This window comes from Nothobranchius furzeri, chromosome 12, assembly GCF_043380555.1.
Source record: "Nothobranchius furzeri strain GRZ-AD chromosome 12, NfurGRZ-RIMD1, whole genome shotgun sequence".
NCBI lineage: Eukaryota > Metazoa > Chordata > Actinopteri > Cyprinodontiformes > Nothobranchiidae > Nothobranchius > Nothobranchius furzeri.
This window is the reverse complement of record NC_091752.1, coordinates 41000767-41025302: the sequence shown is the minus strand read 5'-3', so window position 1 is coordinate 41025302 and position 24536 is coordinate 41000767. Positions and strand designations below refer to the sequence as shown.

The window sequence follows — 24536 nt, the reverse complement described above, 5'->3', positions numbered from 1 at the left end:
CTCAATTTGTGGCATTTTAATTCCTCCATATGCTAACCTGACAGCTCTATTAACGTCACATCATTTATTGTTTATCATCCCACACCCACTGTGAACGTCTCTAACGTGCACTATTACTCTGTGCACGTCAGAATCATGTTTCATTGCATACATTTTGACTTGACCTTTACTTTGAAATTAATCAGCACACAACAGATGACGCTTCATCACACCTGAAACGTCACATTTTGGGCTTTTTCATCAACAACATAGACGACTGGTGGTACAGATATTTTATTATATAACATGTGAAGGTTAAACATGACCCTTATACAACCTTATCCTCTGAACCAGAGCTCGTTGAGGCAGCAGGAGAGTTTATACAATCATTTTTACACTTTTTCAGCTAAAAGATACAAAGGTTTGGGTTAAAAACAATCATTGCTTTAAGCTCTTTGTATTTCCTTCACCACGGCTGAACTTCCTTCTCAGACACAAACTTCCCGTGAGGCTCTGTGGCTCCAGGCGGCAGCAGGGCCAGGTAGACCGGCGTGACGGCGCCCTCATCTGGTGACTTTTCTGCTGCCTGACCGGCCATGTCAGTGCGTACCCATCCTGGACAGGCAGCATTCAGCAAGATCTGGGTGAGGAGTGCAACAGTTAGACTTTAATGGACAGAAATTGATGTGTTATTAAAAATATAAATGTAATGTAGCTGTAGTTCAGTCACCCCATCATTTGGTCTCTGCTGGGACAGACGACGAGCCAGAATCATGGATAGAACCTGATAACACACAGATTAAAAAAACAGATGAAATCCATGTGTAGTCTATAGTTTCACCACAGGAGTAAAGTGTTAACAGTCCTACCGTCAGACCCAGTTTAGACACTCCGTACGCCGTATCGGGCCACCCTCCCTGTTTGTGCTCGCCTTTCTGGGCCTGGTCGACGAATCGCTGCATCAATCCCACCAGCTCGTCCTCTGTGATGTCCTCACTACGGAAACGCTGCTGCAGCACAGGACTGCACTTAGCCAAAGTACTGGAGCCAACGAAGCTGGAGATGTTCACCACACGACCTGGAAACACACACAGGGATGAAGCTGCAGGCCTGTTTGGACTCATCACAGAAGTTGTCTGATCTGTCCGTCAGCTCAGATTAATAAAGCCTAACAGAGCTGTTCAGTTCTGTGTTCGTACCTCCAGCTTTGATCAGCGGCAGGAAGTGAGTCAGCATGTCTCTGGCAGCAAAGAAGTTTGTCTTGAGGGTCACCTCGGCTTGGACGGCAAACGGAGTCGTGTCTCCCACTAAAGAGTTCCTGTTACTTTTATCTCCTTTTTGCAATTAAAAGTTAAACATTCAAACTCACAATACGGATCAAGCTCCTCTCTTCTGTTTTACCTCCAAACGCGATCCCAGCGTTGTTGATGAGGACGTCCACCCCTCCATACTTCTCCTTAAAGAAGGCAGCGGAGCTGCTGATGCTGTTCAGGTCGCCGACGTCCAGCTGATGGAACAAGGCCTTCAGGCCCTCAGACGCCAGAGACTCCACCGCCGCCTGACCTCGCCCTCTGGAAGCGGAGGAAATAATGTGTGGGGCATAAAAAAGGGCAAAGAAATGAATAAGTTTTAGAATATGGGACATTTTTTACAGAATGTTCCAAATAACCATTGATGAGACCACACGACACGCTAACTTTAAAATGCTCTACAACTGTCTAATCTTTTACAAACAAAGGCTTTCTACTCAAAATCTTTGTAACACGCAGACAAATTATAGATAAAATGTGATAATTATGAAGGAAATCATGGTGGTTAGTGGCTGGAAGCAGATTCATGTAGCGCAAGTTTTACTAACTTTACCTAAAAACCTTTAAAAATATAACAGATTAGATATGTTTGGGTATTTATGCCATCTCGGTTAGCTTGCTCTATTTCCCATGTTACTGTAAATAAATCATTGATGTTTGTAGGATTTTTTACCCCATTGTGTTTGAGTTGTTAAAAACTTTTATTTGAAACTAAAATCAGAAATCATTTTACTGAATAGTGGCTGGCTGGTAGCGAAGTCTGGCAGTACCATAGCTGGACCAGCAGGTGTCACCATTCTTCCCTACATGAGGAGGTTCTTCAGAAAGTTTAGGCTGGATTTGTTGCTCATCTGTTCTGACCATAGACTGTACATACGGTTCTGACGGAATCAAACCTTCACAGACATCCTAACTTCGACACGACGCTAGTGCACCCACTTGTCTCTGGCTGTGAGGTAAACGTCGCCTTGGAACTGCTGGCAGAGCGCTCTGACGATGGCCAGACCAATGCCCTTGTTGCTTCCCGTTACCACGGCAACCCTGGTGGACATCTCTGCAGCGGATGACATGTTGGATACACACTGAACAGCAGCAGAATAAACCTTTTATATGAACATACTGAGTACTGAGAGGTGTGGGACTACTTCTGCTGAGTTCATTTAAAGGACATAAATTCAGAGTTTTGTTCAAATAAAACCAGAAATTAATACAATAATTAAAAAGGTTAAATTATCAGCAATCAAAGGGACTGCTGTGCGTTTAATTGGGTTTATGTAGGACTGCTTTTGCTGAAAAGGCACAGCCAGCATGGAAAAACATTTCAGCTTAATTTAGGACATTATTTACTAAGTTAGAAATAACTTCTTAGATCAGAGTCTGACGTGATCATGTTTTATATTGTTTGCATTTGAAACTTTTGACGCAGGTGCTGCAGTCAGAATCACCATTTCTTGGTCATTTATCGCTGAAAATTCCAGGTTAAGAAGTAATAAAGATGCTTCTTTGTCGTACAGGAAAACTGCGGGTCATCGGAAACAAACACCAACTAAGCGGAAGCAGAAACCCACTAAAACCATTAACCCGCATCCATGACTATGGGTTACATCTGTAGCCTAAACGCTGCTGCTGAAAGATTTAATCAGGTCGAATAGACATTTTGAGACACAGCAGCAGAGATTAAAAGTGAGCTAAAGTGAGCTATCAGCAAACAAAATGAGAATAGATATGTGTAAAGTCACCTTTGTTTACAATGAAACAGCTTTTGATATTAGAAGAGGTGAGATTGAGACTTAACTCTTACTTCCTGCTGCTGCTCTTCCCGAGTGAAGCGGTTCGGAGCAAGAAAACGACTTCAGAGAAAACGAGGAAACATGCGCATTTCAGATCTGCGCAGCTACCCGGAAATGTAGATCTGAAGACATGGGCCCAATCCTATGGCCCAATCTCAATACTCGCACTGCGCCCTGCGGTTAAAGTGCACTTGGAGAAAGTGCGCAGTAGGGTGCGAGTGTGTAGCACACAAGTGTGCAAACAATTATTTTTTTTTAAAACAAGCTTCATTTGTTTTTTGTCACAAATACAGAATCAAACTAACAAACAAACATACATCAAATATACACACGAACAGAAATCAGCTCATTAACCGACAAGAGGCACATAACAGATAATACAACATTCCAAAAGGCACGTTATGCTTTTTTTTTTTTCTTTTCTTTTTGTTATACAGGGTCAATTAGAAATAAACATTGAAGATTCATTAAAGTGAGTTCTGCCTTCTTATTTACAATTAACTTAATGGTGTTTACATATGAGTGAAAGTCATTTAAGAAAACGCTAAAGTTAGGGAGAGATTTGGAGACCCTCTCTTTATGTATATGAAATTTCCCTAAAAGAAGCATTAGATTAATTATAAAACTTAACATTTTATCATTACATTCAAACTTGACAATGACATCCTTAGATCTGATTTGGATAGTGTGTTTGGATTTAATCTTAATAAAAATTTCCATATGTTTCCAAAATCCATATGAGAAAGGACAATTATAAAATAAGTGTATAACAGTCTCTGAACCAGTATGACAAAAGGTACATTTTTCATCCAGATCTTTGAACAATGATAATTTTTTATTACATGGATAAATATTGTGTAAAATTTTGAAATTAAGTTCCCTTATCTTGTTTGAAATACAGTATTGAAAGTGAACCATCCATGCTTTTTTCCAATTTATCAGAACTGTGTGTTCCAGAAAAACTTTCCTTTGGGTGCCACCGTATTAGAACAACATAAAACCTTCCTTATATGTTTATTTGAACATTTCTTGTCAAATAAATCAATATCCTCAACCTTTAGAGAAGGTATCTGCAAACTAAATCTCTGATAAACAGAGTGTGCTCTCATTAACTCAACTATGCCTGAAGAAATGGCTCTCATGACCGAGGCAAATTCTCTGTATTTCACTGGAAAATCCTTAGTTTTCAAAATGTTTTCATAGCTGTAAAGGCTTCCGTTATCATCAAATAAATCTGCAGCAAAAATAATGCCCTTTTCAACCCAATTTATTTTGTATAAGCTTTTGTTGTTTAATATTACCATTATTCCATAATATTTCTTTATGTGGGGAGAAATTATGTGTAGGGCATAATTTCCATACAAAGTAAAGTCTGCTGGTAAAACATTGAAAGTTTCACTGGTAATATAGAAATAATAACGTTGCAACGTAACAGAAAATTTAAACCCCCTACCATTTTAAATATGTTATGCGAATAAAATTCCAAAAAGATTTTGGCATTTCTAGACATTTTTTAATCCATTTGACTTTAAAGGTGTTGTTGGAAAAATTTTAAGAGTTCTAAGCCTCCCCTTGCTCTTTCCAGATAGAGTATGTCTTTTTTTTAGATGATGATACCTGTTCTTCCAGACAAAGTTTACAAATAAACTGTTAATTTCTTTACAAGTTGCATCATTACATAAAGGGAGAGAGCGGGATATACTAACCTTGATATGCCTTCCGCTTTTGTTAACAACACCCTGTCAAAAATAGAGAGGTCCCTTTGCAGCCACATATTAAGAATCAAATGAGTTTTTTTAATCCTTGATTGCAGATTTAATGTTTACCTCATCATTTTGTCTTTTATTATGTGAATTCCTAAATAACAAACAGTTTGTTTGATGGGAATATTTGTTGGATACATTATGGATTCATTATTTATGATTTTAAACAAAGCTTCATCCAGCCCATTTTTCCCTGGCAACAGACTACGGCTAACCTCCTACACTCGCTTGCAAATCCAACTCCCAACTCGCCACAAGGCGTGGCCGAGACTCTCGATGCTTTTATAACTTTGACACAGAGCTGCTATGTAGTACTCTACTGGTTTACGTAGTATCTTATTCTTTAGCCATTGGCTAAAATTTATTCAAAATGAGTCAAATTCTATGTTTTAAGCTGAAGGTGGAGCTATACTGTAGTATTTAGGCAGCATTTTTAATTTTTAAAGAAAATGCACCAAAATGCTAAAATAATGAATACACACATTTAAAACACTATTAGACACTCATTTATACAGTTCATCAGCAAAAAAATTGAAACGCACAGCATCTGTAATTTCTGAAAATAAAAGCTCAGCATCACAAGAGTCTTTAAAGGCCTCCGATATCAGAGGTGTAAACATCCTAATACGATTTAAAAATCTGTCACAATTGGTCTGATTAATTTTTGTAGAATACAAATCACTGTAAAATGAGGTAGTATAACTGGCGATCATAGCAGGGTCTGAGTTTATTATACCATTAATATTAAGAGCCACAATGTTGTTTCTTTTCCTGTTTCTTTTTTCTAGAGCAAAAAAGTAACTAGTTTTTCTCTCCTTTCTCTAACCATTTAGCTCTAGACCTTATGAATGCACCTCTAGCTAAATTGACATACATTTTATCAAGTTCATCTTTTAGATTGGACAGAATTTTTAATTCACTTTCAGACAAGTCTTGCTTAGATATTAGGGGCTCTAATTTAACAATTAAATTTTGCATTTTATTTGTGCTCTGTTTCTTTATTTCTTTACAACATTTTATTGCGGTTTCTTGAACCTTATATTTGAAAAACTCCCACTTTTGAATTGGATCCATCTCCCTTTCCTTAAAAGTTTTCTCAACCAAAAATGAAACACTTTCCTTCAATTTTCTATCATCCAAAAGGTCATTGTTAAATTTCCAATAGCCTCTAATACTTGGTTGTTCTTTAACTCCTTTTAATCTAAGACTTATTAATTTATGATCAGATAATGGGGCATGTGAGTAAGAAACATCAGTGACATATTGTAATCCATGTGTAGACATTAACCATAAATCTATTCGTGACCGGGAACTCCTGCTAGAATTGGACCACCATGTATATTGTGTAGCATCAGGGTTCATATATCTCCACACATCTGTAAGATGGTAATTTGCGCTCAAGAATTCAGTAGGTTTGAAACTTATTGATGTAAACCTTGGAGGAAGCCGGTCCACAGTGTCATCTGAAACATCATTAAAGTCACCACCAATAATTAAAATGGGGTTGTTGTATTTTGCTTTCAAAAAATCCAACTTTAAAGAAAATTCCTGAAAAACAGTTCTTGCCTGAGATAAATTATTTGGGCCATAAACATTCCCAAAATAAAATGTTGGTTATCTAATTTCAGAGCCAACATAAGCCAGCAACCTTCGTTTGACATTACAAACTGCAGTATGTCACCACAAAATCTATTTAACAGAATTGCCGTGCCAGCAGAGTGATTTGAGACATGAGAAAAAAAATGCAATCCCCCCGTTGTGACTTCCAAAACTTTTCGTCATCCTTGCATGAATGAGTCTCTTGCAGAAAAACGAAGTCTGCATTGCAGTTCCTACAAAATATGAAAATTGCCTTTCTTTTTGTGATTTCCTGTGGACCCCTAACATTAAGTGAACAAACATTTAGTGCCTTAAAACTAAAACTTGTCATATTTGAACAAATTGCTGAAGTCAGTAACACTCACTCAGAAGAAAGAAGATGAAGTAAAGAAAAAAAAGAATAGTACTTACGAACCTTTATCCTTAACTGCAAGTACCCATTTGCTTTATGTGCATTTTTAAACCTTTTTCAAGTATTAACTGAAAATAATTTTACCAGCATCCATCGTCACACAGCTTTAAATCTACGTCTAGTGAGTGACTTTTTTCCCTTCTATGTAAACATGAGGGCCTCTGAAACCAGCACGCTTTCCTTGCTTCCTAGCTTCCTCCACTATCGGCCACAACCGATTTCGCTCCATCCGGTCAGCCTGTGTCAGATCTTCCTTCAGGAACAGTTTCTTCTCTTTAAGTGTGTTGTTGTCACGGGATACCTTCCAGATCTTGATTCTGAAAGCTCGCATAGTGAACTGAATAATGACAGGTCGAATGGAATTGTCCCGGACTACACCAACCCTGTGCACAGCATCAACAAGGAAATCCAACTTTTCCTTATCCTCTGGTGCAAGCGCAACAAAGAGCTTCATTATCTCCTCTCTGATGTTTTCCCCAGGTGTTTCTTTCTTGCCATACAGCCGCAGGTTCCAGCGTCTGCTGTATCGTTCGGCATCATCACTTCTTTGCTGCACCTTAACCATCTGCTCCAATACATCTTAAATCTTGTTTTTGTTCTTCTGTACATGCATTTCAACTGCTTTTAGCTGATCACAGATATTAGCAATGACTTCTGTATTTTTAGTTATTTATTGCTCTAGCGTTGCAAAGCGGCCAGACAGTTCCATTACGGCTTTCAATATGTCATCATTAGATGTTCCTCCAGGTGAGATATTAGCTGATTTTGCTTTTTTTGTATCAGGGCTCTTTGTGGGTGTAACAGGTAGTGGAGTGAAAGCAAGTCCTGCATACCTTGTTGCAGTAAAGAGGCTTCCTCTTTAGAATTTTTCGGTCATCTTTATGACATTTCAAGAGTTGAGCTGAGATGACTGTAAGCTAGCCAGCTAGAAACAGTGGACATGGAGGTGAATATCCTTTCAGTAACAAGTTATTCTTCCTCTTATCTTATGCATAAACGGTGCCTTGAACAACAATGACGGCAGTACATGGTTTATTTGCCTTTGTCAACGTGGTACAACTCACAGTCACGGAGCTCCTCACAACACACTGGTCGCCATCTTGAGCCGACCCCCACCAAGTGTGCAAATAATTGCTGAATTGAGACAGGGAGCATTGCGTCATCGATCGCAACGTGTGCCAGTGTCGGTACAGGACCTGCTCGGGGTCCTTCGACTGCCGATGACGTCACATTACTGCTCGGCTTTCACACATACGTTTTAGAAAGACATCAGCAGTTTTGTTAATAAATTCTTGTTTGTAACACCTAAATGTTTTCTTTATAATTGTAATTTGTTAATAAAACACCATACTATCTTTGTTTTGTAAAGAATGTGAGACTGCATAAAACCAATATCGGACTGACAAAAAATAGAACAGTTCTTATATGTGAAGCCACATCTGTTTGTATTAATGTGGAGTTCGTCTGTATATTTCCTTAGTTGTTATCTAAATACATTATTTGACCCAAAATATTGCTTGGTGTCTTTCCATAAAGTTCTTATAGTTTATTTTGCCCCATTTCATCAACATCAAGAGCTTTTGAGGGTCACAGTTTATCATTTGCTTATATTTTACATTTCCTTTAGAAATTCAAACATATTTTCTCCAAAAACTGTTGATTTTTTGACTACAGGACTACAACCGCTAAGACTACGACCGCAAATTTGTTCTGACCAATCTAAATCATAACGTGATGACGTCACTTCCGTAAGCTTCATGTTCAGCCAATCAACTACTTTGACGTCATCGGCAGTCGAAGGGACCCCGAGCCGATCCTGCACCCGAGCAGATCTTGTACAGACACCGGGATGCTGGTCGCTGTAAATGTTTTTTTTTTTCAAAAACCTTTAACAACTTTCAAAAAACAATAAAGCAATTATTTGAAATAAATTTAACTTCATTGCTGTTATGTTTAAAACATTCAGAGCATCAACTAATCGTCCTAAAATGAACGAATTTCAATAGAAAATACATATTTTCAGAAAAGGAACTTGAGCCTTTTCTCCCGCAGCAAAGACTTCTGGGTAATTCCCTTGCCTGAGGTCCGCATCGCTGCGGACTTGGGTGAAGTACAGATTAAAGCTTGGTTTATGCTTGACGCATTCACTTTCCGCTTGGTGATGCGGCTCGCAGATGGAACGCGCTTCACAACTTGCAGCGTTTATGGTTCATGCGGCTTGTCTCTGCGGTGAGCCAATATTCTCCCAAACTGTAGGGGGCAGCATGGAGCTCTACGGCATGCATCCAACACTACGCCATAGTAGAAGTAGAAATTACTGTTGTTTATAACAGTTAATGAAAGTTGAGAGCCAACTCAGCTCTTTTAGAATTGGTGGAGTGTTCTTGTTTCCATCAGGATCACCGCTTTTATTATTCAGTTATTCAGAACGAAACTGAAAGGAAAGCGGAACCCCTGGAACATAGTTTTTGAAGAGTTATTGGACAGATAAAGTAGCAAACGCAAAACATCAAATGACTAACATGGCGGAGCTAATAGGTAGCCTTTCCGGCCATGACTACAACCTCGCGGCAATGAAAGAAGCATGTGCGGACGAAGACATATGGAGGAGATGGAGCATCAACAGATAGCAGCAAGATCCACTGGTGATCACACTCCAATAAAAAGCCCCAATACAAAAAAACTGAAAAATAAAGCTACCAGGAAACAGGTGAGCAATGAAAATATCTATGAAGCCCAGCTGGCCTTTACAGAAAGATTTGAAGAAAGATTTCATCTGCTAAAAAAAATCTGAATGCTTTTGACCTTAGGATAGAGGCAAGTACAAAGGCAACTGAAGAAAACAAAAAGGAAACAGACAAGCTGAAAACAAAGATGGAGGCTTTAACGAAGGAAAACAAAGAATTGAAGGAAAGATGTCTGGAAAACTCAAGATATCGAAGAAGATGGGACCTCAGACTACTTGGCCTGGCAGAAAAGAGGATGAAAATACATGGCAGAGAGTGACTGGCATCCTGACGAGAGTGATTCCTGTGTTAGTGGAAAAGCTGCAGCTCGTGGTGGATACAGTACATTGAATCGGGAAGAAGGGCGACGCTGCAAACAACAAGCTGCCAAGACCGATCATCATTCAGTTTAGCATGAGGACGGCGAGGGATGAAGTGTGGAAGAAATCCAGGGAGGCCAGGGTCTGCAACGAACTGCACATAAACTTTAAAGGGACTTTTGAATTTTTATGCTCGCGATTGCCCCCTCAGGCCAAAAGCGTAACAGCAGCTTCAATAGTAGCCTTGTGCACGAGGCGCGCATGCTTTACGTGCACACTCCTTAACGAAAATAACAGCTGAGACAGTCCCATGTGTGTGTGTGTGTGTGTGTGTGTCCCGGAGGACAGAGGACAGGAGAATGTGCAGCTAATTAATTAAATAATTTGGTTCTGTACCTTTCTCTTCAGCACAGCCGACAAAGGTTTATGATGGGTCAGTCCTCCTGCATGCTCAGATCATTCCCTTCCCTTGCTTGAAAAATTGTTCCAAAATGAAAGTTGAACCCACATCTTTTTTATCTGTGAATTCAATGCCGTTCGGTGAGTCTCAAATAAAAATTTGGGCATCTTACTGTAAAAAAATATAGCATTAATGTAAAAACAAAACTCTAAATGACCTATATTCACACCCAGAATCGAATCCCAGGTCTTCTGCATGGGAGTCAAACATCTTACAAGGTGAGCTACACTCTAGTAACATTCATAATATCTGTAACTTTTATATCGTTGATGACACCTGAAACAACATTAAACCAAAGAACGGTTTGAAGTGAAAATGGCTATTTTGTTGCTAATTTGCAGGAAATATCTAGAAGAAAGTAGCTAAGGGTCCTCAGAAATGTAGCTAGGTTTGTCACTAGGCATTAGGAACAGCGACAAAGTCGCTGAGTTGGCACTACCTCTCTCTCTACTGCTAAAGCTACTGATAGCAAATGCTACGGGCTATGCCTGAGCGTGAACATGAAGCAGCCTGCTCGACCTGAGCAGCTCTCTTTTTCTGTGATTTTACAGAAAAACAGGCAATCACAGTAAAAATGCCAGGGCTCATTCTACAGGACCAGGGCATTGCAGGAGAATGTATGAAGAAGAAATGTATTATTTCTATACATGTTTTGGCTGTCAAACTTCCATAATGCCCCTTTAAAGAGGACTTCTCCAAAGAGAATAGGGAAGCTTGGATCAAGCTGTGGTCCAAGGTGCTGGAGGCTCGAAACAACAGCAGAAGAGCATTCCTGAAAGACCGGTTTGCTATAATAGATGGCAAAAGAATCGACCTATAAGGTACATGCAGAAATAATAAAAGTGGAATGGCATAGGTAAATCTGGAGGTAGGTAAAAAGTTCTGGTTCCTAATAAAAAATAAATAAAATAATTTAAAAAAAAAAAATTTCACATTGACATACTGTATTTACAAGATAAGTAGGACTTTATGCTTACTCCTGCTAGAAACAGTTCTTCATTTTTCTAGAGAATAAGAGTAGAAGGACAAAGCGTCTGTTCAAATAAGTTCTTTAAATGTTCGAGGCTTAAAAAACAAAGCGAAACGCAAGGCCATTTTTTTTATTTTGCATAGAAATTTAGGCAAACATTTTGTTTTTACAAGAGACACATTCCAGTAGTGATGATGAAACTTTCTGGAAACATCAATGGGGAGATGGTATTCTTTTTTCACGTGGTACTGCTCACTTGGCGGGAGTAATGATTTTATATAATAATTTTGCTGGCAACGTTATTGATCATAAAAGAGATGAAAAGGGACATTGGCTTCTGGTAATAGTAGAGTTTTGTGAACAAAAGCTCCTTCTTATCAATGTATATGGGTACAATAATAGGTCTCTAAATAGAAACATGACGACAAACTTCAGTAAATTAATTAAACAGTGGAGAACTAGATATAGCACTGATCAGGTTATAACAGGAGGTGATTTCAATTTGGCACCTAACTCATGGCTGGATAGGCAACCACCGAGAGGGAATAAACCGGAATATGACAGTATTCTTTGTGATTTTAGTATGTCAACTGATTTGCTTGATTACTGGGGGATGACTAACCCAAACATGAAAAAATATACTTGGTTCAGTCCAACAAACAACTGATTATTTAGTGTTTCCCCACTAAAAACAACCCTCCACGAAGACCACAATGACCCATCCTCAGCCGATTCAGTAGCACAGAGTCCCTCCTCCAAAAACCAAGAGCCACCCCATGTCCTCCGACCATTCTGTGCAACTCACACAACACCCTGCCCACCACCCCACCATCCCGAGGCCTGCCACAGCTTCATGGACCTCCCTGCCTATTGCAGAACAATACTCAGGGGATCCCATGTCGACCTCCAACCCCACTGCACCACTCTTAAGCGCCGCCTTGGCCACTGAGTCCACCTGCTCGTTTCCCACCACCCCCACATGTGCGGGGAGACCCAAACGAAACAAACCTCACCATGGCAGCCTCAGCGTGAGTGGCCGACTATAAGCAGAAATAAAAATTTAAAAAATGTTTTTTTTCAGTGAACTGCTCCTTTAAGGGGTTCAGAAAGAATGGTGTGTTGATCAGCCTGATCAGATTAGTTACCGCTAAAGTCTGATCAAGTCAGCTGATCAAAGTTAGCTCAGTATGAATCCATAAAATATAGCCTGACTAGATTATTGTAAATACAATAAAACACTAATAATAAAACATCTGATTTTGGTTTGTGACCTGACCCAAATCAGAACAGCCTATATTGAGAAACTACACTAAAATAACCAGATTCAGACTAAAACTTAGTTTATAAACCCAGGTTTGTATTTAAATGCTAAGTCTTCATCCTGCCCCACCTTGCTCTCCTCTGCCTTCATAGCTGATTTGCAGAAGCTCTGCTCTAACAATGCCTTTATATTTACACAGGTGAGTCATGCACACAAAAGCAAGTTGTTCAGGTTTGCGGTCAAGGTGTGCTCAGACTAAGGCAACACTTACTCGGTGCACTAAAAACAAGATCATTTGTCTAACCTTTGTTTCTGTCTTAATAACTCAGATATCTGGAACACCAAATTTATCTTTATTATTTACATATTTTTGCGTTTCTTCTGCCTCCCCTTTAATCTATCTCTGCACAGATTGATCCAGTTTGTGGGAACGTCTTTGCTCCTCTATGAATCACCTGCATGCCACTGAACATATTTTCTGCTTTTTCATTGATTGTTGGAGGAAAAACGATCATCAAGAACAAGATATTTTCAGGCATGATGATAATGTAATCTAAAATAGAAAATAAGTATTTTATTGTAGAAAAATCACTAGAACTGTTATTTTCATCTCATCAAAGTCAGTTTATTTTATTTTTACAAAGTAAACATAAGGGATAATGGTTTTAACCAGAGAAGGCAACATAATGAGTCAATAGATGCCAAAAACTATATCTTAGTGTTCACCAGTAACTAAACCATCCTGTAAAACACGACCTTCACTCAACATCTCTGTACTGATGATTTATTTGTGGAAAACCTCATTCCACATGAAAGTTTTGGTGAATGATAAAAAAGGAGATTCTTGTAACTTCTTCACCACGGCTGAACTTCCTTCTCAGACACAAACTTTCCGTGAGGTTCTGTGGCTCCAGGTGGCAGCAGGGCCAGGTAGACGGGCGTTTCCGCGCCCTCGTCGGGTGACTTGGGGGCTTTTGGGCCGGCCATGTCCGTGCGCACCCACCCTGGACAGCAGGCATTCAGCAAGATCTGAGAGACGAGTCAGAAACCACCAGGTTTGTAACGAGATGTTACCTGAACACAAATCCAGAAAAGTACGTAAAAAACCACTTTGATATTGTTCTTCGCTTACCCCATCGTTCGGTCTCTCTTTAGACAAACGGCGAGCCAGAATCATGGACAAAGTCTGTGGAAACAGTCATTAGTTGATGAACCGTTTCCCATGGTTACTCAGACAATTAAGATCTGGAATCAGTGTAGACGGTCTTTAGGTCTCACTGAATTGTCTTTTGCTGAGTTTCTGATAAGGAACCATATGTTTATCCCATGTGTGTCTGATGGGGCCTGTAGTGGGTGGGCTACTAGAGGCATACGTGCTCTATGTGATTCATATAGAGCACGTAGAACATAGAGACCGTTTCTCCTCGCCGACCAATTTACATAGAAAGCAGGTCAGATACGGGTTTGACTGTTTGGTATGCTACGTTTGACCTCTCATGCTGCCTTTATTCAACAAGATAAATGTTGCTTTAGATTCTACTGCCCCTTTCAGTATCATAGCAATAATAATCATGCACACTAAGTCCTGGCGTTCGCCCGTTTCCATGCAAAAATCCAGATTCATCAATAACAGCAGGTGTTGAGCCATCTTTTATAGCCGATCCAGGCAAGGCTTTGTACAAGAGGCCCAAAATACACAAGAAAGTTTGACTGTAGTACTTTAAATCTGTATTTTTATACAACATTTGCACATGAAAACAATGCATGTGGAAAAGAAATGAAAAAACTGGTGAGATCACTAACTGTGCCGTTATTCCTGCTGATACCTGTTCTGTCCCAGCGTCAGACACACAAATCCAAAGCATGGACCAAAGCAAATGGTGCACCACTTTCAACTGGATGACCCTGTCGCACACAGGTCGAGGATTTTTTTGGATGTTGCGCCAACAATCCAACACCCAGGTCCAGCTCTCATTTTTATTTTAAAAGATCCAAACCGGTCCGATGGTGTGAGTTCAATTGGGTATAAAGTATACTCAAAACTTTCCTGTTTGATGTATGACAGTCCAAGATCTCATCGAGCAGGGACCGAGACGGGCGCAGCAGAAAACATTCAGAGTTCGACTTAAAGTGTCTCAGTTGTACCTAAAGAAATCTGAGTTGTAGATTTAAAATTTGGCCACCATTGTTCAAAGGAGACAATTGTACCATCAGCATATGAATCATATAAAGCATGTACAGTGTATGCGTGTACTGTATGCCTCTAGTAGCCCACCCACTACAGGCTCCATCAGACACACATGGGATAAACATATGGTTCCTTATCAGAAACACAGCAATTCGGTGAGACCTAAGGACCGTCTACACTGATTCCAGATCTTAATTGTCTGAGTAACCATGGGATTGGCCGAGTATGAAGATATCGAGCATGGAAAGGGCAGCCGAGAGCAGAACTAGAGGAGCACTAGAGACCTCCTCTGTCTTTTTAAAAAGAGAAAAACTGACAACGCCCCAGCCGGATGTGAAGGAAATCCATTAGTATGTAACCTTCCTTCCAACATGATTGAGACATTAAGACTTTTTACTGTAGAATTATTACTTATTGTACCTTTCACCAGGAGTAAAGTGATAACAACAACAACAACAATAATAATAATAATAATAATAATAATAATACATTTTATTTAAAAGCGTCTTACGTGACACCCAAGGTCACTGGACAGGAAAATACAATCAGTAAAATACATTAAAACAACAATAAAACACAATGAAGAAAATAACATAGAAACATAAACAATTCTAATTAAATCAGAGGTCATAGGCAGATTTTGAACAGGTGTGTCTTGAGTCTGGATTTGAAAAGGGTGAAACTGTCAATATTTATAATGTCTGGGGGGAGTGAGTTCCAGAGACTGGGGGCAGAGCGGCTGAAAGCTCTACTCCCGGAGGTAGCGAGACGGGCAGAAGGAAAAGCAAGATGGAGGGAGGAAGATGATCTGAGGGAACGGGAGGGGGAAATACTTATAAGGTCTGAGATATATGGAGGAGAGAGGTTGTGGATGGCTTTGAAGGTATGGAGGAGAATCATGAAGATGGACCTGAATTTAACTGGAAGCCAGTGAAGCTGCTGGAGAACCGGGGTGATGTGGTAAAAGGAAGGTGTTTTGGTGATAATACGGGCTGCTGAGTTCTGGACCAGTTGAAGTTTATGAAGGAGTTTGGAGGGGAGACCACAAAGAAGTGAACTGCAGTAATCAAGACAGGAGGTGACGAGACTGTGGACAAGAATGGCGGCAGTGTGAGGGGTAAGGGAGGGGCAGAGAAGGTTTACAGATAGGAGATGGAAATAGGCTGACCAAGCTATGTTATTGATGTGAGCATGAAAAGAAAGTGAACTGTCGAGGATGACACCCAGACTCTTAATCCTACCGTTAGACCCAGTTTAGACACTCCGTACGCCGTATCGGGCCATCCGCCCTCTTTATGTTCGCCTTTCTGGGCCTCGTTAACAAATCGCTCCATCAGTCCCACCAGCTCGCCCTCTGTGATGTCCTCGCTGCGGAAACGCTGCTGCAGCGCAGGACTGCACTGGGACAACGCTCTGCAGCTGACAAAGCTGGAGACGTTTACCACACGACCTGGAAGCACACAGAGGACATCCAAAGCTTCTGACGGCTCACAGAAATTACGTTCTGATCAGATGAAAGAAACATTACTCTCTTCTTCTGCACTTTTTAGTGTGCTAAAGTTTTATTTTAGCAGCCCATCTTCATTACCTCTCATCCACCTGTTGAGTTAGTTTTAACCCTTTGATGCATGAATTATGAAATCTTCAACCATGAATTTTTTTAACAATTTTTTTCATTCGTCTTTAGGTGTGAATGAAAAAAAATTCAACAAATATTCTTTGTAAAATTTTATAATTAACAAATAATTTATTACACGTCCATCTCAGTGGACAGCGTGCATTCTGAGCATGAAATATGTTGGCTTGGCTAACTGAAGTCCAAATGGAGGGGCTCAAATGCAATAAAGTCTTCAACAGCTGTGCTTAATAGCAAAAACAAATAAAAACAATTTTGAGTAGCTGTCCACTGTAGTGACCATTATGCATCAAAGGGTTAAAGTGGCCTCGACCAGTACATCTTTACTGCAGTCCCTGCACCAAGGCCCTCTCAGATAAGTGTTTTTGTGTGTTTAGCTCTGACCTGTGACCCAGAGAAGCTGAACCAATCAGTGTTGTGTTCAAACATTAATAGGAAACTAAAAAAAAAGAATTGATCTTTATGCCTTTTACCACCAGAAGTCTGTGACAAAGAACATTTGTTCCAATTTCTTTGGTTGAAAGCAGAAACGAAGTGAAAAAAAAAACAGTCTGAGAGGCTTAGAATTATATTTTCACACTGAAGAGGCTGTGACGCCTCAAAAGGCATTTATGTCATTTATATTTTATGTTTCATTTAAAGTTATTCATTTATATGTTTTTAAGTTATAAAGAACAGTGAATAGGTTAAAAATGTTAAATGGGAAGATTTTATTTTGAAGGTGAATTTACTAATAACCTCACTTCCTGCTGGGTTACCTGTATTGGTTAATTTCCTGTTTACTTCCTCTTCCTGGCTGCTCTGAGAGTGAGAGTGGCATGCGGTCATGCTCTGAGGCGTTTCCACTGCCATCCACTTGAGAATATTGTTCAGGCAACGCCTTTTCACCGCTTGTCAAATGAAGGTCCTAAGAGTAAAAGGTCAACTCTGACTCCTGTATTATTTGACAAAGGTTTAGCTTGGTGTTTACTCAGAGTTGCTACACTCTGCAACAGGACACTACAGAGGCCTTAACCCGGCTATTAATGGACAACTTAGCTTATCTCAGAAGAGAGCAAAATCTCTACAGATGAAGTAGATAAATAATAATTTTAAAGTTAAATGTAGTAGGAAACAGCTAAATAACTCATAAACATGAGATTTCATGCTGTTATCTCTAGCATTTTATAGTTTGCTTTACATACGCTGAGACTTGCAGTTTGATCAGATCTATTTACATTCAGGAATGAGGGCACTCTGAGTTTGAGACATTTTGTGTTTTAGTTGTTCAGCAGCAGCCGTTGAATCTGATCCCGTTCTGCGTTCGTACCTCCAGCTTTGATCAGCGGCAGGAAGTGAGTCAGCATGTCTCTGGTGGCGAAAAAGTTTGTCTCGAGGGTCACCTTGGCCTGGATGGCGAACGGCGTTGTGTCTGCCACTAAAGAGAGAGTTAATTAGCAGCTCAAGCTGCAGAATAGTCTGTTTATTCAACCAAGTCCAGAGAAACAGAAGGTACCAGAGGCAGGAGAACTGCTTCTGCTTCTGGATTTGTGCAGATACCTTTAAATGCGATCCCAGCGTTGTTGATGAGGACGTCCACCCCTCCGTACTTCTCCTTAAAGAAGGCAGCGGAGCTGCTGATGCTGTTCAGGTCATTGATGTCCAGCTGATGAAACAAGGCCTTCAGGCCCTCAGATGCCAGAGACTCCACCGCCGCCTGACCTCTCCCCCTGGAAAACACCTGGATTATTTATTTTTATGACGAGGTTTGACTTTTTGATACCAGAGTTGCACGTTGGTGTTTTTTGTCAGTGCTTGTCAAACCAAATTTAACTCAAAGTGAAGATAAATGCCGGGTGCTTGCAGGTGGGACAACCGTGTTAATCTGAATTACATGGCAGCCCTTGAATGGCGTCCATCAACAATGAATAATTATTACAGGTACTAATTCAACATATGATGCTCAGTTGTTGTGTGTGTGTGTGTGTGTGTGTGTGTGTGTGTGTGTGTGTGTGTGTGTGTGTGTGTGTGTGTGTGTGTGTGTAACTTGCTAAAGCATGCAGACGGCTGATCTTAGAGGTACGCACACATCTCTGGCTGTCAGGTAGACATCACCCTTGTACTGCTTGCAGAGCGCTCTGACAATGGCGAACCCAATGCCTTTGTTGCCTCCGGTTACCACGGCAACCTTGGTAGACATATCTGCACAAAAGGTGACATCAGAGGATGAACCTAAACTCAGCAAACGCTGAACACAGGGATGTGGAAACGTCGGCTGTTTTATTTTGTTATAAAATGTATACATGTTTTATTGTTCATTTTTAACCTTTGGGACATAAATAGTTCCGCATGTTTTTGTTTATATTTTTATGGCATTTCTGAGCATGGCAGCAGATCGTCTGGGGATCACGTGACTGCATTCCTTCAGAAAAGTGACTGGTTCCTGTTCTTTGTCAGCAGTGGGTCACTGATCTGATCTTTTACACACTTCTGTGCCTTTTTAAAAACTTTGAATCAGTCACAAGCATCAAATTCAGGTTAATCCTTCATCTTGGATTCAAAACAACTTCCCAGTAAAGCAGGCTTGCATTCTACGGCAGCTACTTTCATGTTGGGCAACGCTGACTGCAGTAAGTCGGCTAGAGTCGTGATTAAATGTGAATGTTGAAAAACCAAACAGCCTGCTAATAAGGAGCGAGGCAACAAGAAGAGGGTTTCCTACTTTAATCGGGCGTCGTAGCGCTGACTGGAGCCGCTGCTGCAGTTGGAGAAATCCAGGAAAACAAGGGGCGGAGAGCAAAACGTACTGCGCACGTCCGGAAATACACGGTGGTCACGTGAGCGGCGGGGTCTCACATGGAGCGGAAGTATAACATTGTGTTGTTTTTTCCACTTGTAGCTGCTGTCGCTACTCCTAGCTGGCTGTAACCCGGACTTTCCGTCGCGTGCAGGAGATTCTCAGCAACACATTTGCCCGCGGATGTTTGGTCTGTAACATTTGTTCCATTTACCCGCGTTTAATCCACGAATCAAGTCAAAAATAATAGTTTAACGGACTTTAAAATCCACGTCTACGCTAACTGAGGAGGCGGGTTTCATGGTTAGCTGCGCTTTCGGCAGATTAGGATGAAAGGGGGCTAAAATAAATAAAATCAGAATGTGAGATGATCTGGGCTTTGTGACACGGAGCTTTACCCTGCTTGGAGTAGCTTTCAGAGGTTGGGTCCACCTGGTCATAAAGGCATGGACATGGTCAGCAGCAATACTCGGGTAGGCTGTGGGGTTTGAAAAAGACTCAGATGGGACATGAACACCTCTCACATCATCACACCACCACCGCCATGCTGGAGCCTTGATGTTGGTGACGCCGTCTCTTTCCAGTCTGCCGATTCTCCTGTTTCTGACGCTATTCTGTAAATGTTAGAGATGGTTGTGGGAAAAATCCCAGTGGATTATTTTCTGAGATACTCAGACCAGCCGGTCTGTCACTAACAAACCTATATTTATCTATGTAACATAAAACATGCCATGTTCAAAGCTTCTTACGTTTCCTTCTTTTCCTCCAATCGGTTGCTCAGTTTGATCTTCACCAGCTGCCTGCTGTCGCGTGATTGGCTTATTTAGATAGTGCTGACTCAGAATCTGGGCAACGCATCATCCCTCAGTTACAGTTTTTAATAAAAACACGCTGACATCATAATTTTGCAGTACTGCAGGAGTTGCATGTACCTCTGGAGGTTAAAATAAAATAGTTTGTATCATTTGAAATGTTTAGATTAAAATTACAATGATGAAGAATTAGGAGGAATAATTTAACTTGAAATAACTCATTTAATAAACTCACCGCGGGTCCTTTCGGAGGTCATGGGAGGTCACAGCCGAAGAGTCGGACGAGCTGCGAGAAAGCGGCGGCAGAAACAAGAAAACATGCATTCAGGTAGGCAGAAGCTGGCCTGCAGCATACGGATCCATCAGACACAACAAACACTTGTCTCTGTGTGTCGTCAGTGTCACTGAGTCCCCAGCAGCAGTACGTGAGGCTGATAAAGTTCCTCCACCAGCGAGGGTTCCCCTCCTCTCCGCTGCAGCCGACCCTCTTCTCCGGTACAAAACCAGATTTCTGGTTTCTTAGAGTCAGTAACAACTTCTCTTTAGATTTTTGATGAATCGGTACCCTCAGAAATGCCGATGTGAATGTAACCATGGTCATGATTGAAGATGCTGGTGTTTGTTCTCACTCAGACACAGGCAGAGGGCTGAAGACTCTCCAAACTATTCAGGTCATTTTTATAATATTCTATCAGCGTAAACAGCAGCTTCGAACCTGGATGTGTGCTTCTGTATTTTAACTTTTCAGAGTTTTTTCTCCCATCAGCCTGGTGAGATGATAATTTCTCTACCAGAATCTTGTCTCATCACAACATCGACTGTTCTGGACAGCTACCTGGGCCCGTACATCAAGAGGTAGTTACCTTGTCTTTGTAATGCTTTCCGTTTTACTGTTGGAGTCGATTAGCTTCTCTTCTTCTGTGCAGCTGGAGTCGTCGTCTCTCACCTCTCCTGGTGCTCTGTGTCTTCCTGGTGTGTGAGCGGCACAGAGGAGAGGCCTCTGATTGGTTCCCCTACATCGATGTGCTACCCTGCACCTACACCTGCCCTGCATATTTCTCGGATGATGTCATAGATGTGCTGCCAGCTGATGTGCGGAGGCAGGCGATGGACCAGAGGGAGGCGGTGCTTCAGCTGCACTCGTCCAATGAGGACTTTTTCAGGTGCGATCAGCAGGAAACGTCAACCAGGAGCTTATTTAAGCGGTTGATTGGTTCTTAGTCGAGCACATCACCATGGTAACCGATGCTGAAAACCTTGAGTCTAGGTGGTAAATTGCATTTAATTTTGTTTGAACTGGTTCAGGTCCCTGCAGCCAGCTCTGAGCCAGCCCACAGATGTTCTGACCTACGAGGCTCTGAGGTGCTTACACACACCCACGTCGGTCAGTTACAGCTTGTTTGGAGTTCAGTGATGAAACTTTTCCCATCCTCTCGTAGGTGGGCATGGTGTAGTGTGAACACTCGCTCCGTCTTCATGTCCCGCCCACCTAACCACTTCCTGTCTGGACAGGACAACTATGCTTTGGCTCCATTTCTGGACCTCCTGAACCACCGCCCTGATGTGCAGGTCAACTCCAGACCTGTTTTTTTTTTTTTTTTGTTTGGTTCAGTTTCATCTGACTGAACGATCTGAAAACAAGCTTCACTAAATGTTTTCCTCCAGGTAAAAGCAAGCTTCAACAGTCAGAGCAGATGCTATGAAGTCAGAAGTGTTGATGGGACGAAGCGCTACCAGCAGGTGTTCATAAACTATGGTTCCCATGACAACCAGCGACTTTTGTTAGAGTACGGTTTTGTTACCATGGACAATCCTCACAGCGTCGTCTATGTGGAAAAAGGTAAAGAGAAGGAAGCCTGTTCTTCTACAGCACACCTGGACTTTACATGGGTTCATGTGTGATCACTTTAAAGTAAACCATGTGATAAAAGCCTGCTCAGATACTACATGTTACAAAATAAAACCTCTGAAAGATCAGTGTGTAATAACGTGACGACCTGCGGTTCTCCAGATCTCCTCTGTGATGTGCTGAAAGGTGATAAAAGTTTGGATCAGAAGATGAAGTTCCTCAGAGAGCACGATTTCCTCCAGTAAGTTTTGTTTCTGAAAACCATTATTTGTCCATTTTCACGATGCGACTCACAAAATTTAAACTTGGGACCTAAATCATACAGACATGTATAATAAACACATGAGATTCATTTCACGTCTTTTTAAAGCTTTTTCTGTTTAATTCAGCCCAACTCAATACTACATTTCTAATAATGGTAGAATAGACTATTGATCCCACAGTGGGGAAATGCACTTGTTACAGCAGTACAAACACTTAAGAGAATAATTTGAAGAAAAATAACAAGGGTACATGTATATACACACATAGGCAGTAAGCTAGTGTTTTAACCTTCAACCACTAAAACCACAAAAAATGAAAAACTCGGGTTCCAGAACTATTCAGCGTACCGTAAAGGACACAGACATTCTATGTAAAACTGGTATTGCAGACATACTGAGTATTGCATTGGTGTTATTGTGTACCAGGTGAATGCCAGTACCAGTTAAACTGAGGAGTTATACACTCTTACTGCAGAGGAGAGGAAAGACCTATGGTAGCGTTCTGTTTTACATCTGGGATGTCTCAGTCTGCCTCTGAAGGAGCTGTCCATGGTCTCCACAGTGGAATGCAGTGGGTAGGAGGGGTTTTTAAGATGGAGGTCATCTTCCCCAGCATCCTCCTTTCACACGTCTCCTCAACTGAATCCAGTGGGCAGCTCAGAACCAAGCTAGCTTTGTGAACTAGCTTGTTCAGCCTCTTCCTGTCTCGGTCAGAGCTGCCTGCACCCAACAGACCACAGCAGAGTGGATAACAGAGCCAACAGAGTGATTAAAGGATTTTAGCAGCTGAGAATTAACTCTGAAGGACCTCAGCCTCCTCAGGAGGTGGCTTTGGCCTTCTTATACAGAGCATCTGTTTTGTTGGACCAGTTCAGTTTACTGTTGAGGTGAACACCCAGGTACTTAAAGGTATCCATCACCTCAGTGTCTGCTCCCTGGATGTTTACTGGTGAGAGAGGAGGAGTGTTTCTCTGGAAGTCAGTCACCATTTCCTTTATCTTACTGGTGTTCAAATGAAGGTGGTTACGCTCACACCAGTCCACAAAGTCCATGATGACTGACCTGTACTCCTGGTCATTCCCCTCACACAGCCGACAATGGCCGAGTCATCAGAGAACTTCTGGAGGTGACAACTACTGGTGTTGTAGGTGAAGTCCGAGGTGTAGAAGGTGAAGAGAAAGAGTGAGAGCACCGTGCCTTGTGCAGCTCCAGTACTGCACACAGCCTGTGTTAAAACAAACCCAAAATCCCACCTCTGTGCTTCACTGGTGCTTTATTCGCCACACATCTGTCTTTAAGAGAAACTGAGGTTAGATCCTACAAGACTAATAAGCTAACAGCTAGACTGAGTTGTCATTTAAACAGTTCCACTCCTTATCTGTCAGCGGTTCGAGTGATGATCAGTCTACCCTTTAACTGCCATTAAGAGCTGTGCTGGTGAAATATTTTGATGGGGTGTAAAATTCTCATAAACTGCTGTGAAAGGTAGAAGTCTGGTACAGTTTTATCTTGGCTGTTCAGCCTAGCCGTTAGCTCCTCAACCTTGCAGAAGGTAACTATTTCTCTGAACTGAGGCTGTTTAGTGGCATGTAAGACCTTTAGGGTATATAGAGCTACAGAAAGTGATTCTCATTAGTCTCATTTGTCCACATAGCTTTTCCTAGATTATCTATAAATTAGCACAGGTGCCTCTCACTGAAGGGTTGATTTGAATCGTATTCATCAGATTTAATGACGTTTTGCACTTGAAGGCACCAGATAAGTTTGCAGAAAGATTCCCAATTCTCCTCCCCTTCTCCAGGAACCTCACTGTGTCCAGGGAAGGTCCCAGCTGGAGGCTGATGACCGCTCTCAGACTTCTGTCTCTGCCACAAACGCTCTAGTAAGTCTTTGTCCACATCTGTGTAACGAGGCATTAGCCAGATTCTGCTCTAATCTGTACGTTTCTCACAGCCACCTCTGGAAGGCAGCGCTGCTCGGCCAGGCTCTGTGTGAAAACCTGGAGCAGTGGGGCGTAGAGACGGTCATGGCTTTGTGTTGGCGACTTCAACGAGAATCACAAACAGCCTTAGAGAAGGTACACACACACACCAAAATGTTTCCCATGGATGACCCTTAACTAAGTCTGCATCTGTTTAGATCACACACCTGCTCCAGCAGTGTGAGCAGCCAATCAGAGATCAGCTGGAGATGGTGAGGTCCTTGCGGCAAGAGGAGAGCTGGATCCTAGAAGGCTGTTTTAAAACACTTGAGGACAACTTCCTGTCATCCAGACCAAATGACGGGGCGATGAGGTGACGCCGGAGCGGTGTAATAATCCAGATTACTGGCTGAACTCTCTCCTGACTGGTCCCCCAGAGCACACAGTTGGCATCAAATTAATGTATTTAATAATAAAATATTTTAGCAGCTGAATCAACAA

General features: G+C 41.4%; 3 protein-coding genes across 7 annotated transcripts; 1 reads left to right on the top strand and 2 right to left on the bottom strand.

Annotated features, from left to right (window-relative positions):
• Window positions 1–257: 257 nt before the first annotated feature.
• Window positions 258–3229, bottom strand: LOC107376130 (carbonyl reductase [NADPH] 1). Of its 4 annotated transcripts, none has more exons than XM_015945077.3 (7): window positions 3091–3229; window positions 2229–2343; window positions 1381–1550; window positions 1179–1286; window positions 849–1057; window positions 710–763; window positions 258–619 (listed from the first exon to the last, which is right to left on the bottom strand). In XM_015945077.3, exons 2-7 carry the CDS (start codon window positions 2339–2341, stop codon window positions 446–448), a joined length of 828 nt encoding a protein of 275 aa, XP_015800563.3. In that variant the 5' UTR covers window positions 2342–2343; window positions 3091–3229; the 3' UTR covers window positions 258–445. The 4 variants fall into 4 exon arrangements, with proteins under 4 accessions (XP_015800563.3, XP_015800562.3, XP_015800561.3 ...); XM_015945076.3 differs by having other exon boundaries at window positions 3085–3203; XM_015945075.3 differs by having other exon boundaries at window positions 3029–3141.
• A 9961-nt stretch (window positions 3230–13190) lies between these two features.
• LOC107376131 (carbonyl reductase [NADPH] 1) lies at window positions 13191–19233 on the bottom strand. Of its 2 annotated transcripts, XM_015945078.3 has the most exons (7): window positions 19116–19233; window positions 18481–18595; window positions 17954–18123; window positions 17724–17831; window positions 16020–16228; window positions 13723–13776; window positions 13191–13619 (listed from the first exon to the last, which is right to left on the bottom strand). In XM_015945078.3, the coding sequence occupies exons 2-7, from the start codon at window positions 18591–18593 to the stop codon at window positions 13446–13448; spliced, it is 828 nt and encodes a 275-aa protein (XP_015800564.1). In that variant the 5' UTR covers window positions 18594–18595; window positions 19116–19233; the 3' UTR covers window positions 13191–13445. The 2 variants fall into 2 exon arrangements, with proteins under 2 accessions (XP_015800564.1, XP_015800565.1); XM_015945079.3 differs by lacking the exon at window positions 13723–13776 and having other exon boundaries at window positions 13359–13664.
• Window positions 19234–20041: 808 nt separating this feature from the next.
• setd4 (SET domain containing 4) lies at window positions 20042–24529 on the top strand. The gene is made up of 12 exons (XM_015945068.3): window positions 20042–20330; window positions 20402–20497; window positions 20636–20673; window positions 20769–20857; window positions 20929–21165; window positions 21308–21364; window positions 21442–21571; window positions 21668–21842; window positions 22014–22092; window positions 23916–23996; window positions 24068–24191; window positions 24254–24529. The coding sequence occupies exons 1-12, from the start codon at window positions 20258–20260 to the stop codon at window positions 24410–24412; spliced, it is 1338 nt and encodes a 445-aa protein (XP_015800554.3). The 5' UTR covers window positions 20042–20257; the 3' UTR covers window positions 24413–24529.
• The last annotated feature ends 7 nt before the right edge of the window (window positions 24530–24536 follow it).